General features: G+C 46.5%; 1 protein-coding gene across 1 annotated transcript in view; it reads right to left on the reverse strand.

The window, feature by feature from the left end:
* birc6 (baculoviral IAP repeat containing 6) overlaps positions 1-14,266 on the reverse strand; it is a 155,109-nt gene that overhangs the window by 112,427 nt on the left and 28,416 nt on the right. Inside the window, 17 exon segments of the mRNA XM_041866138.2 lie at positions 225-444; positions 2,911-3,257; positions 3,483-3,691; positions 3,926-4,140; positions 7,390-7,489; positions 7,734-8,039; positions 8,287-8,474; positions 8,606-8,752; positions 8,874-9,007; positions 9,147-9,294; positions 9,461-9,558; positions 9,689-9,820; positions 11,434-11,595; positions 11,797-11,930; positions 12,317-12,483; positions 12,698-12,829; positions 13,013-13,144. Coding sequence (XP_041722072.2) covers positions 225-444; positions 2,911-3,257; positions 3,483-3,691; positions 3,926-4,140; positions 7,390-7,489; positions 7,734-8,039; positions 8,287-8,474; positions 8,606-8,752; positions 8,874-9,007; positions 9,147-9,294; positions 9,461-9,558; positions 9,689-9,820; positions 11,434-11,595; positions 11,797-11,930; positions 12,317-12,483; positions 12,698-12,829; positions 13,013-13,144 — 2,971 coding nt within the window.

Consider the following 14,266-nt stretch of genomic DNA (forward strand, 5'->3'; position numbering starts at 1 on the left):
ACATAACGATACATATGTGTTTGAATGTAACAAACACCTATCTTTATGGAAGTTAGAGAGGCATCTCAATGTCACTGGTCAATGGGCAGTAACCAGTTTGCGTTGTGAGGGGAAGTGTGGACATAATGATTGTCCAAGGAGCTCCAGTTTGTCAGTGTGGTGCAATGAATCTAAATAAAGTGAGCGCAGTGGATAGAGAGAGCTCCTCAGTGCATAAAGCCCACCTGTCCTGGGGGAAGATGAGCAGCTGCTCGGAGTTGTAGAGCTCCTGCAGGACGTTGGAGAGGAACTGGCCCCACCAGCGCTCCCCTCCACACAACTGCACCAGTAGCAGGCCCGCATGCAGACGGATCTTGGGCGTGCCGCTGATGCACAGGTGCTTGAAGAGTTCCTCGCAGGCCTGCGCGTGGAAGGTGCTCTGCAGCACGGACGGGACTGCGTGCCCTAGAGGGGAGGACAAGGAGAGAGAGTGAGCCTAACAGCAAGTGAAAGACTGAGGTCAAATGAGAGGCAGGGAAAATATAATTAAATAATACTGTACAAGAGAAAAGTACACAGTCATTTTCCTTCTAATTAAGCCCTTAAAACCAGACATCTCAATCCACTGCTTCTCCTCTATTCTACGGAGAGCCGGTGAGAGAACTACAGGGGCTGGGTATAATGCATTGTAATATACAGTGGCTTGCAAAAGTATTCACCCCTCTTGGCATTTTTCCTATTTTGTTGCCTTACAACTGGAATTAAAATGGATTTTTGAGGGGTTTGTTTCATTTGATTTACACAACATGCCTACCACTTTGAAGATGCAAAATATTTTTTATTGTGAAACAAACTAGAAATAAGACAAAACAACAGAAAACTTGAGCGTGCATAACTATTCACCCCCCGCAAAGTCAATACTTTGTAGAGCCACTTTTGCAGCAATTACAGCTGCAAGTCTCTTAGGGTATGTCTCTATAAGCTTGGCACATTTAGCCACTGGGATTTTCGCCCATTCGTCAAGGCAAAACTGCTCCAGCTCCTTCATGTTGGATGGGTTCCGCTGGTGTACAGCAATCTTTTAAGTCATACCAAAGATTCTCAATTGGATTGAGGTCTGGGCTTTGACTAGGCCATTCCAAGACATTTAAATGTTTCCCCTTAAACCACTCAAGTGTTGCTTTAGCAGTATGCTTAGGGTCATTGTCCTGCTGGAAGGTGAACCTCCGTCCCAGTCTCAAATCTCTGGAAGAATTTCCCTGTATTTAGCGCCATCCATCATTCCTTCAATTCTGACCAGTTTCCCAGTCCCTGCCGATGAAAAACATCCCCACAGCATGATGCTTCACTGTGGGGATGGTGTTCTCGGGGTGATGAGAGGTGTTGGGTTTGCGCCAGACATAGCGTTTTCCTTGATGGCCAAAAAGCTCAATTCTAGTCTCATCTGACCAGAGTACCTTCTTCCATATGTTTGGGGAGTCTCCCACATGCCTTTTGGCAAACACCAAACGTGTTTGCTTATTTTTTTCTTTAAGCAATGGCTTTTTTTCTGGCCACTCTTCAAAAAGCCCAGCTCTGTGGAATGTACGGCTTAAAGTGGTCCTATGGACAGATACTCCAATCTCCGCTGTGGAGCTTTGCAGCTCCTTCAGGGTTATCTTTGGTCTCTTTGTTGCCTCTGATTAATGCCCTCCTTGCCTGGTCCGTGAGTTTTGGAGGGCGGCCCTCTCTCGGCAGGTTTGTTGTGGTGCCATATTCTTTCCCTTTTTTAATATTGGATTTAAATGGTGCTCTGTGGGATGTTTAAAGTTTCAGATATTTTTTTATAACCCAACCCTGATCTGTACTTCTCCACAACTTTGTCCCTGACCTGTTTGGAGAGCTCCTTGGTCTTCATGGTGCCCCTTGGTTCGTGGTGTTGCAGACTCTGGGGCCTTTCAGAACAGGTGTATATATACTGAGATCATGTGACAGATCATGTGACACTTTGATTGCACACAGGTGGACTTTATTTAATTAATTATGTGACATTAGAAGGTAATTGGTTGCACCAGATCTTATTTAGGGATTTCATAGCAAAGGGGGTGAATACATATACACGCACCACTTTTCCGTTATTTATTTTTTAGAATTTTCTGAAACAAGTATTTTTTTTTATTTCACTTAACCAATTTTGACTATTTTGTGTATGTCAATTACATGAAAATCTAATAAAAATCCATTTAAATTACAGGTTGTAATTCAACAAAATAGGAAAAAGGCAAAAGGGATGAATACTTTTGCAAGGCACTGTATCTATTGGAATTCATTGGGGGAACAGAGACAGAGCAGGCATAAAGCCAGGTAACACCAGCAGCAAGTGGGTAATACATTATTCTCTTTCATAAGAGGAGACTGGTGAAACTGTATGACGAGCAGCTAGGGAGCATCAGTAGTGATTTGATGGTGAGAGAAGGAGATTGCTAAGCACACTTTACAGCACCATGGGCTTTCGGTTAACTTTGAACAACTTTGAAAAGTGAGTATTTGGCATCTTTTTCAAAACATTAAATATGTAGGCTATTTCATTTAAAGGCAAGTGAGAGCAGAGAAAGCTAAAAGCTGCAAATAATGTATTCCTAAAATTCTCATGGCTTGAAAGATTTTCATGCCTCAAACATGGCTATTAAGGTACAACAATGCTTTAGGCTTATGCAAGAAGGGGAAAATACATGTATTGAGGAGGTGTGACTCCCCAAGCAGATCAGACATGCATACAGATAGACACTACCAATGTCTCCTAGGGATGTTGTTAGGACAACAGACAATCAGGTAAAGGAGGATATTGGTTTGAAGCTAGGCCAACTTTAAAGATGTATGAATATGGGACACTGTCAGAAAAGTAGATGCCATCCCTGATACAGACCCTGTGGCCCTCCCCAGACATCTCACCGTTGTTAGAGTGCAGAAGGCTGAGGAGTGTGTCCAGCAGGTAGCGGATGATGGTTCTCAGCTGCTCTGTGGATGAGTTCTGGATGAGCTCCCGGGGGTCGTAGGCCTCAGGCAGGACCTTGCGCCCGGCTCCCAGGGACACGCGGAGCCTCTGGACGGCGTGGTGGGCCAGGTTGAGTTGCAGCTGCAGCTGGATACAGTCCTGATAGGCCGAGAAGACGCGCGAGTCCTCCTCCACCGCCTTGTCGGGCTTCCGCAGGAAGTACTGTGCGTTGTTGGCACTGTTGAGTGGAGGCAGGTCGATGTTCTGGAGTAAGGTCTCCAGCCGATGGCACGCCAGGTTGTACCTAAGAGAGGGGGAGAGAGCGAGCGCAAGAAAGATGTAGGAGTCTAATGTGCATCCTATTTCCACAAAGCTTTAGTGCATCTCCATTGTTGACAATGATTGTGGACAACTGGGACTAATGTCTAGCAGATACTGTATAAAAATACATCTCATAAAACTTGACCTGCTCCATGTCACCCTAATCAGAGTTAGCTAACTGGTTGAATAGTTTGGTATGTCCTCTGACCTGCACTGGATGTCCTCCTGCAGGGCCACCATCATGGCCAAGTGCTGGTCCACGTCAGGCTGGCTGGCCGCCTCACTCTCTCCCCTTAGGGGGTCGTGCATCAGCTTCAGCTCGCTCTCCCAGGGCAGGATGTAGGTGTGGCCATAGTAGAAGCCCAAGGGGATCTTGGCCCGGGCGTTGGTGCTGCCATAACGACCAATCACAGTGATCTATTGGGTGAAGTGGGAGGGATGGCGAAAAGGGGGTTAAGGTTGTAGAAAAATGGTTGTGTGGAGCACAGTGATTATCACAGAATGCTCACTGAGAAAAATATATATAACGCTGCAATTTTTCTTCGGTGCCCTTAGAGTTCAGATACTTATTCTACCTTGTGAATTGGAAGGGGAGAGAATAGAAGAGAAATTGACAAAGATCTTCAGAGATAATGCACCAAAGGCACTGACCTTCATGAAGCGGCAGACAGGGGGCGGCAGAAGGTCGTGCAGGATGAGGGAGTGGGTGCTGATGTCCGTGGCAACCACTAGCCTGCGTCCGTCCACCTCCTCCCCCAGCGTCCAGATGTCGATGGACAGAGAGGCCAGGTCCCCACAGGTGGGGATCAGAGCGTCTGTCAGCAGCACGGGACGACCGAAGTCCAGCGTCACAAACCTCCGCGCTCCTGGGACAAGAGGGGAGATATTTAGGTCACACAAGAGCTTACCAAAACAACTTGGCTACATCTCAAATGGATCCCTATTTGTCATAAAGGGCACTACTCATGAGATAAACTCAGCAAAAAAAGAAACGTCCCTTTTACAGGACCCTGTCTTTCAAAGATAATTCGTAAAGATCCAAATAACTTCACAGATCTTCATTGTAAAGGGTTTAAACACAGTTTCCCATACTTGTTCAATGAACCATAAACAATTAAATGAACGTGCACCTGTGGAACGGTCGTTAAGACACTAACAGCTTACAGACGGTAGGCAATTAAGGTCACAGTTCTGGAAACTCAGGACACTAAAGAGGCCTTTCTACTGACTCTGAAAAACACCAAAAGAAAGATGCCCAGGATCCCTGCTCATCTCCGTGAACGTGCCTTAGGCATGCTGCAAGGAGGCATGAGGACTGCAGATGTGGCCAGGGCAATAAATTGCAATGTCCATACTGTGAGACGCCTAAGACAGCGCTACAGGGAGACAGGACGGACAGCTGATCATCCTCGCAGTGGCAGACCACGTGTAACAACACCTGCACAGGATCAGTACATCCGAACAACACACCTGCGGGACAGGTACAAGATGGCAACAAAAACTGCCCGAGTTACACCAGGAACGCACAATCCCTCCATCAGTGCTCAGACTGTCCGCAATAGGCTGAGAGAGGCTGGACTGAGGGCTTCTAGGCCTGTTGTAAGGCAGGTCCTCACCAGACATCACCGGCAACAACGCCGCCTATGGGCACAAAACCACCATCGCTGGACCAGACAGTACTGGCAAAAAGTGCTCTTCACTGACAAGTTGCGGTTTTGTCTCACCAGGGGTGATGGTCGGATTCGCGTTTATGGTCGAAGGAATGAGCGTTACACAGAGGCCTGTACTCTGGAGCGGGATCGATTTGGAGGTGAAGGGTCTGTCATGGTCTGGGGCGGTGTGTCACAGCATCATCGGACTGAGCTTGTCATTATTGCAGGCAATCTCAACGGTGTGCGTTACAGGGAAGACATCCTCCTCCCTCATGTGGTACCCTTCCTGCAAGCTCATCCTGACAAGACCCTCCAGCATGACAATGCCACCAGCCATACTGCTCGTTCTGTGCGTGATTTCCTGCAAGACAGGAATGTCAGTGTTCTGCCATGGCCAGCGACGAGCCCGGATCTCAATACCATTGAGCACGTCTGGGACCTGTTGGATCGGAGGATGAGGGCTAGGGCCATTCCCCCAAGAAATGTCCGGAAACTTGCAGGTGCCTTGGTGGAAGAGTGGGGTAACTTCTCACAGCAAGAACTGGCAAATCTGGTGCAGTCCATGAGGAGGAGATGCACTGCAGTACTTAATGCAGCTGGTGGCCACACCAGATACTGACTGTTACTTTTGATTTTGACCCCCACTTTGTTCAGGGACACATTATTCCATTTCTGTTAGTTACATGTCTGTGGAACTTGTTCAGTTTATGTCTCAGTGTTGAATCTTGTTATGTTCATACAAATATTTACAAATGTTAAGTTTGCTGAAAATAAACGCATTTGACAGCGAGAGGACGTTTCTTTATTTGCTGAGTTTATATACACTACCATTCATTCAAGGGTACTAAATGATTCCATGTGTTATTTCATAGTTTTGATGTCTTCATTATTATTCTGCAATGTAGAAAATAGTAATAATAATAATAATAATATGCCATTTAGCAGACGCTTTTATCCAAAGCGACTTACAGCCATGTGTGCATACATTTTTACGTATGGCTGGTCCCGGGGATCGAACCCACTACCCTGGCGTTACAAGCGCCATGCTCTACCAATTGAGCTACAGCGGACCACAGTAAAAATAAAGAAAAACAGTAAAAATAAAGAAAAACCCTTGAATGAGTAGGAGCCAAACTTTTGACTGGTACTATATATATATATATATATTACACATACATACACACACACACACACACACACAAAAGTATGTGTACACCTCTTAATATTTGTGGATTCGGCTATTTCAGCTACACCCATTGCTGACAGGTGTATAAAATCGAGCACACAGCCATGCAATCTCCATAGCCAAACATTGGCAGTAGAATGGCCTTACTGAAGAGCTCAGTGACTTTCAACGTGGCACCGTCATAGGATGCCACTTTACCAACAAGTCAGTTCGTCACATTTCTGCCCTGCTAGAGCTGCCCCGGTCAACTGTAAGTGCTGTTATTGTGAAGTGGAAATGTCTAAAAGCAACAACGGCTCAACCGCAAAGTGGTAGGCCACACAAACTCACAGAACGGGACCAGCGAGTGCAGATGCGCGTAACAATAGTCTGTCCTCGGTTGCAACACTAACTACCGAGTTCCAAACTGCCTCTGGAAGCAACGTCAGCACAATAACTGTTTGTCGGGAGCTTCATGAAATGGGTTTCCATGGCAAAGCAGCCGCACACAAGCCTAAGATTACCAATGTGCAATGCCAAGCGTCGGCTGGAGTGGTGTAAAGCTCGCCGCCATTGGACTCTGGAGCAGTGGAAATGTGTTCTCTGGAGTGATGAATCACGCTTCACCATCTGGCAGTCCGACGGACTAATCTGGATTTGGCGAATGCCAGGAGAACAGTACGTGCCCCAATGCATAGTGCCAACTGAAGTTTGGTGGAGGAGGAATAATGGTCTGGGGCTGTTTTTCAAGGTTTGGGCTAGGCCCCTTAGTTCCAGTGAAGGGAAATCTTAATCCTACAGCATACAATTACATTCTAGACGATTCTGTGCTTCCAACTTCGTGGCAACAGTTTGGGGAAGGCCCTTTCCTTTTTCAGCATGACAATGCCCCCATGCACAAAGCGAGGTCCATACAGCAATGGTTTGTCAAGATCAGTGTGTAAGAACTTGACTGGCCTGCACAGAGCCCTGACCTCAACCCCATCAAACACCTTTGGGATGAATTGTAACGCCGACTGCGAGCCAGGCCTAATCGCTCAACATCAGTGCCTGACCTCACTAACGCTCGTGGCTGAATGGAAGCAAATTCTCGCAGCAATGTTCCAACATCTAGTGGAAAGCCTTCCCAGAAGAGTGGAGGTAAAGGGGGGACCAACTCCATATTAATGCCCATGATTTTGGAATGAGATGTCCAACAAGCAGGTGTCCACATACTTTAGGTAATGTAGTGTATATGATCGAGTTTCATTTACAACTGTTAACCCAGGTAAAGAGGCACAAAAGGTAACTGTACTTACCAGAGTGCATGCGCTCGATGATGATGGACTGCTGTGGAGGAGGCTGGAGGAAGTGAGAGGCTTGAGAGAGGGCCAATGCCAGACCGCTGCCCATGGGGTTCTGCAACAAACAGATGCTTTCCAGTCAAAACATATAGAATATAAACTTCTTATTTGAAATATTTTATTATGTGACAAAATGTAACAAAAGTCCCTTGATGTTCATGTAAAAGCCCAAACCTAACTGCTGTGCTATGAGCTATTGCCATTTTACATTTTAGTAATTTAGCAGACGCGACCTTTCGGTTACTGGCCCAATGCTCTTAACCTCTAGGCTACCTGCAGCCCAAGAGTATGTGACTGACCGGCTTGGCTTTCTGGCTGTTCTTGTTGTGTGCAGCCAGGTTGACAGGCGGTGGGTCCATCATGGAGCCAGGGAAGAGCTGGGCCAGCTCCACACTAATGGCTGCCGACACCGCCTCGTTGGGTGGAGTGAGGGGTGGCGTCATGAACAGCGGGGTGGTCTTGGGCGTGGGGGGGATGACTTCAGAGGGGTGGATGAAGAAGCCAGGGGTGCTGGAAGGCACAGAGTTGTGGATGGGTCCCACGCCGGAGGCCGCAGCTGCTGCTGCTGAAGTGGTCTGATGCAACTTTGCCTCCAGCTTGGCCTTCTGTTCCGAACAGACAGGATTACTACTCGGCTAAAACTGGCAAATCTCACACTGATACATGAAGTCTGACATAAGATATTGGTGTTTGTGCATATAGTGAGTGCTTGGATAAGAAGACGCATGTATATGCACCTGTGAGAGTACATGAGTGTATGCCTGTGCCTTTGTCCAAGTGTATGGGTGTGAATACATGTGTAGGGACATGTCTGCATGCAAATGTGCCTGTATGGGTGCTAGAGTCCCTGACCTGTTGCTGTAGTTTGAGCAGCTGCTGTTGTTTCTCCTGGAGGACCTGCAGCTGCTGCTCTGCAGACACCATGGCGTGGGACAGTGACTGCAGAGCCACCTGGGCTGCAGAGCTTAGCGCCGTGGACGCCTCGCCCACCGTGCCCGCCGACAGGCCACCCACCGCCGGGGTCACCCCGAACGTGCTCACTGGGAGAAGAGGGCAAAGGTCAGGAGTATGAATCAAAATCCCTGAGTAGGAATTGTGAAGATGGCCATTGTTTCACAAAGGGTCTGAATAAATCTTTCCAAAAGTTGAAAAAAGCAGGTGAGGTAGGTACCTGTGAACATGCTTGCGTCGTCCCTCTCCACCCTGGTGCCATCGCTGGTAGAGATACAGGTAAAGTGCAGCGGCTCCACCTCCAGGAGCCCAGTGAGGGCCGTGAAGCTACCCTCGGCTGCCGCACAGCTGCTTACCTTGCCGTTCCCTGCGACAGGCACACACACACAGGTTAGGTCACACACACCAGAGTACAGCCCAGACCAACATTAACCCATTGATGAAGGGATTGGATAGGTGTAAGCAATATGGTGGAATGTGGTACAGACCTGAGAGAATTTCGGAAAGGTCAATCTCGTCAGACTGGATGCCGATGCTGCTGTTGAAGGCATTCTTACAGGAGGAGCCGCTGACCTCCAGGTCAAAAAGCACTGGGTCGAATGGGGAGCTGTACAGGCCGTATCTGGAGAGGAGACACGGTACAGAGCGTTACAATACACAAAGAGACAAGCTGGGTTCAACACTAACATTACAGTCAGTGCTTTTTGGTTTCTTTAGGACCTGATTGGGGTTTAAGGATACTAGAGGGTGAAAAGGCCCACCTGGTCTGTAGCAAAGCCTCCAAGGGCGTTAGGCGGTCCTGCAGTTGCAGGGAGACGGCGGTGAGCAGAGAGGCACAGGCCGTGCTGCAGCCCGCCAGGTCCTCATCCTTCACATAGTTCAGCAGCACAAAGTACCAGAACACCGACCCTGAGAGAGAGCGAGAGAGAGAGACGGAGAAAGAGACTTAAACACATGCCACTGCCTTGCAAAACCATGCACTTCCAAAACAATGCTGCTGACAATGCAGTAGCCTTCTACCCATGCTCAAAGATAACACAACCATGACATCAGGAAAAACATTATTTCTACTTACCACCTGTTGCTGCTGCAGGCAAGTAAGGCATATTGTCCAGCAGAGCATTCAGGAGACCCATGCCAAAGCCCTGCTGACTGGGTTCCCCTTTTCCATTACTGACGACGTAACAGACAAAAACAAGTTACAAATGTACACACCTACTGCATCACACAAGCATCAACAAGGAGTATGACAGAGTAGGGGTCACAAAATGATGTCACAACATCCATGAAAAGTCCAACTCACCTAATACAAAGTGCAAGAAAGCGGGCGCATTTGTGGGCTATACTCCGTCCAGCCTCAAAAAAGCACACCCGCACAATGTCGGTCAGCCGTTTCCTCGTTTTCATCAGCAGAGCCTCCTTTCCTTCTCTCAGGCTGGAAGGAAAAGAACCAACATGTTCATAGTAATAAACACACTACACCGTGTGGAAATTAGCGATGTGAAATTGTGAACGTTAACAAAAAATCCCTTGTCCCCCCACAATTTAAATCACAGTTATTACAAAACATATTCTTTGCCGTTATTGCCTAACTAGACGATAGGCTATAAAGGCCTGGGGAAATTTGTGTCATTTAAATACAACCAGAGAGGAAGAGGCAAACTTTAGGCTACTTTGGTGAATTTGTGAGGAGGCATGCAAGACAAGACATTGCGAGATACAGATTACCAAGACAGATGCGCACGGTTCTGCCTCCCCCTCTTCTCTCTCCCTCATACTGGGCTGCATGCTCTTTCTCTTCGCTAATGATGCCAGTGTGTATTCAGACTTCGGTTTGTTGCATGTAGAATATCCTAGCCTTACCATTGAGACATTGCAAACCAAAAAAATCACGAGACACAGCATTCCATTGCGAGATACAGCTTTTCATTACCAATAGATAAGCCTAGTGCAGGGTTCTGACTGTCTGCCTGGTGGCCGAACTGCCTATACTGTGCCCCTCCCCTCTCTCCCTGTCCCTTGCTAGCTCGCTATGAAAGACGCAAGTGTTTGTGTTCTCGGAAGTACGCAACTAATCAGTCTCCTCCGTTCCAAAAAAACTATCTTAGGAATTGAGGTACAGTAATGGTAGTACAGGGGCAATAGTTAACCATCTGAAAGGGACTCACTGTGAGACCCAAACCATTGCTGGCAACAGCTGCATTGTGAGTTCACGTGGAAATTTATATTTGTTGTTTTTTGCTTCGGAAAACCAATAAAAAAATGGCTGTTTAAATTGTCCATTTGTCACATCCCTAGCGAAAATGTTGAGATACATCATGTGACCAAAAACAGTACAGTAATATCTAATCTCAGAGCCATATAAACAAGGTAAAGTATTTATGGAACGCAGACCATGGATGCTGTCATTGGCGGGCGTTCAAAAAATCTGATCTATTAAAGTGGATATTCGTCAAATCCGACATGATTTGTGTGTTAACAGGCCCACAATGTGGTTCCTAAAATCCAATTTGGATATATTTGGCTGTTTTCGCTGCATAATATTTAGAAGTTGTCCTTTTCGGGTTTAGAAAAGATTACAGCTAAACGCTTACGCCTTTCCGTACAAGCTGGTTGCATAGCATAGTATGAAAAATGTATGCACTCACTATCTGTAAGTCGCTCTGGATAAGAGCGTCTGCTAAATGACTAAAATGTACATGTAAAATAGCTAGCCATATAGAAATCGGTGGTGGTAGTTGAAGCAGTTTTTAAGTGTAATGCAGTTGATTGGTGACAACGACATTAACTATTGGGGTTGGCATCCATAGAAGCATTATACTCCGATTTGTACTCGAACAGTGTAAAATACACATATAACCAGCCTAAAAGTAGGGTAATTTTGATGGGTGGCAATGAAGAGATTCTGGATCTTTCCCCCGCGTGGCGTTTCCACTGTTCTGGTCTAATTCCATTGATCTCTTTACTGCATGTATAGAGTAGCGAGATCTCTTTATCCCTATGAATATCTCATCCTCTTGAATCCCACTTTCATCCTCTTAGGCCCACCTGCAGGGTCCATTGGAGTACACTCCAGCCAGCCAGCAGAGGCAGTCCAGGATGAGGCTCTGGGAGTGCTCTGTGCCAGGGCCCTCGTCCGCCCGCTTACACAACCCGTTCAACAGCTTCTCATGGAAATCTGGGAACTGCAGCATGGCACAGCGCTGGACTCTGGAATAGACAGAGGAGCAACATACAGACAACTCAGTTAGTTATGTTTTACTACTATGATATAACGAGTATTAAAGTAACAAAACGCATGTCAGTTCTCAATATACAGTGTAAGGTGAGGAAATAATGCATTTTATTAAGGTGTTGGGATTTTACAATAGTTCAGTGTTTTTTGTGAAACAACGGTACTAAAGGATTCACCTTTCTTTGGGTATGGAGGTCTTCTTAAACCTTCTGATTGTGACGGACACCTCCTGGAGCAGGTCGCAGCCGCGGAGGTTGTCATGTTTCTTCGACTGAGCTGGAGAATCTGCTTTGGAAGTGGAGGCCTTTTCCTAAACGGGAGAGACAGCAATTTTAAAAACAGATAACAGTACAGTGTTACATCAGAGAGGTACAAAGAGGGATATTTTGAAATTCTAGAGCTGTAAACTAACAGAGAGAAAATGTCCTCCTTCAAGAATGGGACGTTGCTGGTATGAGGAAGCCACATCCAAGCAATTTGACGCCTTCAACTTCTCACTGAGAACCTGGCAATTGCACTATACTGCCACCAGATGGAGACAAAGGAGGACGCTCCAATCAAGGCCTTCCATGCACTCAACTTACACAACTGCACAATCAGTCAAGAATGCCTCATGTGTGCAGCAGAGAAGGACTCCTGAAATAAAAAACTTTGATGCAAAATTGAATTTGTTTTCCAATGATTTGCCCTCTGTACCTTGGTGGCCTGTGCCCTCTGCAGCAGGTTGGAGAGGGAATGGCCCTTGCTGCTCTGGGGCTTGGCAGCGGGCATCCTCACCACAGGCCTGGGGCTCTCCTCCATGCCCTTGTCGCTCACCGCCTTGATGTGCACCAGGAACGAGCGGTACTTTCCCCCAGCCATGCCTGCAGGGATTGGGACAAACCAGCAGAAACCACACTGAAAACCTCTAACATACAATACGTACATAGACAGGGGGAGATGATTCAGAGCAGCGGCATGGAGATAATCTTTTGCTCTCCAAGAAAAGGTTGGGAGGACACAAATCGGAGGGACAAAAATGGCCAAGGTAAGATTTCTTCAACGTGACTCAATGTAAAAGTTTGCAAATATTGTTACCTTTGACCAGCTTGGGGCTGGTGAGGCTCAGCATCCCAGCGTGGCCTGAGAGGTCCAGTCCACTGGCCAACCACACGGGACCACACAGGATATCCTCCTTATGGTCCTCTAGGAAGGTGCACAGCCTGGAGCCTGGAAAGGGAAGAGCAATGTGATAAAAACTCTGCTGGGCTGAGGAACCCCTCGGATTGCTGCTTTACCCACAGAACCACCAGTAACACTAATCTACAATCTGGCAACCCAATCCACAATAATCATGTGTCAAACACTGACTGTGTCTATCAACCCTGGCTGCCTTTCCATGCAGCTTTCTACCTGATGTCTCGTCGATGTCCATGAACTGGATGTCGTCTGTAAAGTCGTGCAAAAGTGGCTGTCCATTCCTCTCCCCATTGGCATGGAGGACATTGGACAGGGGGAAGGAGATCTGTCTGTCAACTGCCGTCTCTGGAGAGAAAAGGAAATAAAAACTCTAATTGAGACAGTAGGCAGCAGAAGCAAATATGGCCATCTACAAATAAGATCCGTCATGCATGATCATAAATTATATGATCAATATTTCCCTGCAAAAAGGCTAGTTATCTATGGCAGCCAGTCCTCTTCATAGCAGGTCTCCAGACTGCGACCCTTTGACTTGACTGTGCGAGTTAAAAATGTTATTGTCGCACTGGTGCGAATTGCACATTCTACCTGTCACCTCAGTCAAAACGTCGTATTTTGGGGCGAATAAAACCATGAATCTGTCAAACAGCAAAGTGCATTATTGTCATGATTCCTGTAATGAAAGTGTCTGCCCTGCCGCTGTGCTGGCTGCTCAAAACAAGAACGACGCTGCATCCACGTTGCTGGCTAGCTAGCTAAATGCCATTTAGCTAATGCACCGAGTTGGGCAAAGCAAAAGTTAACTCTAATACAGGTTGCTAGATCAGCATGTTGTTTGTGCAACAGTATGTTCTGAATCAAGAGAGCCTATATTCTAAAATCTTTGTATAAAATTAACATCTATTCTAATGTAATTAGGGTCCCCTGGAAAACACTGACCAACAATTTGATTTCTACCCTGTCATAAATACTACCTGGCTTTTTAATTTGTTGTCATGGCAAACACCAACCATAGAATTTGAATAATAATTATATATATTTCTATCATTCCAACAGTTCACCCAAGTGTTGTGATCTTTATCGCAAGTCAAATTGCAAATCGCAATATTTGGTTGAAATAAACCCAATTAGATTTTTTGCCCCTATAGTATAGCCCTATTTGAAAGCAAGTACCGGTACTAAAGAGAGGTGGGTCTCAGATATCTGTAGGTATATATTTTGTTTCGCGTCCCACTTCGTCAGGTGGTGAATTAGCACCAATTTAATTGGGCCTATAGGGTAATCCATTTACATTTAAGTCATTTAGCAGACGCTCTTATCCAGAGCAACTTACAGTTAGTGAATGCATACATGTATTTAAAAAAATATATAATTCATACTGGCCCCCCGTGGGAAACGAACCCATATCCCTGCCGGCCAAACCCTCCCCTACGCTGGACCAATTGTGCGCCGCCCATGGGTCTCCCA

The sequence above is a fragment of the Coregonus clupeaformis genome, chromosome 37, assembly GCF_020615455.1.
Source record: "Coregonus clupeaformis isolate EN_2021a chromosome 37, ASM2061545v1, whole genome shotgun sequence".
In the NCBI taxonomy this organism is placed as follows: Eukaryota; Metazoa; Chordata; class Actinopteri; order Salmoniformes; family Salmonidae; genus Coregonus; species Coregonus clupeaformis.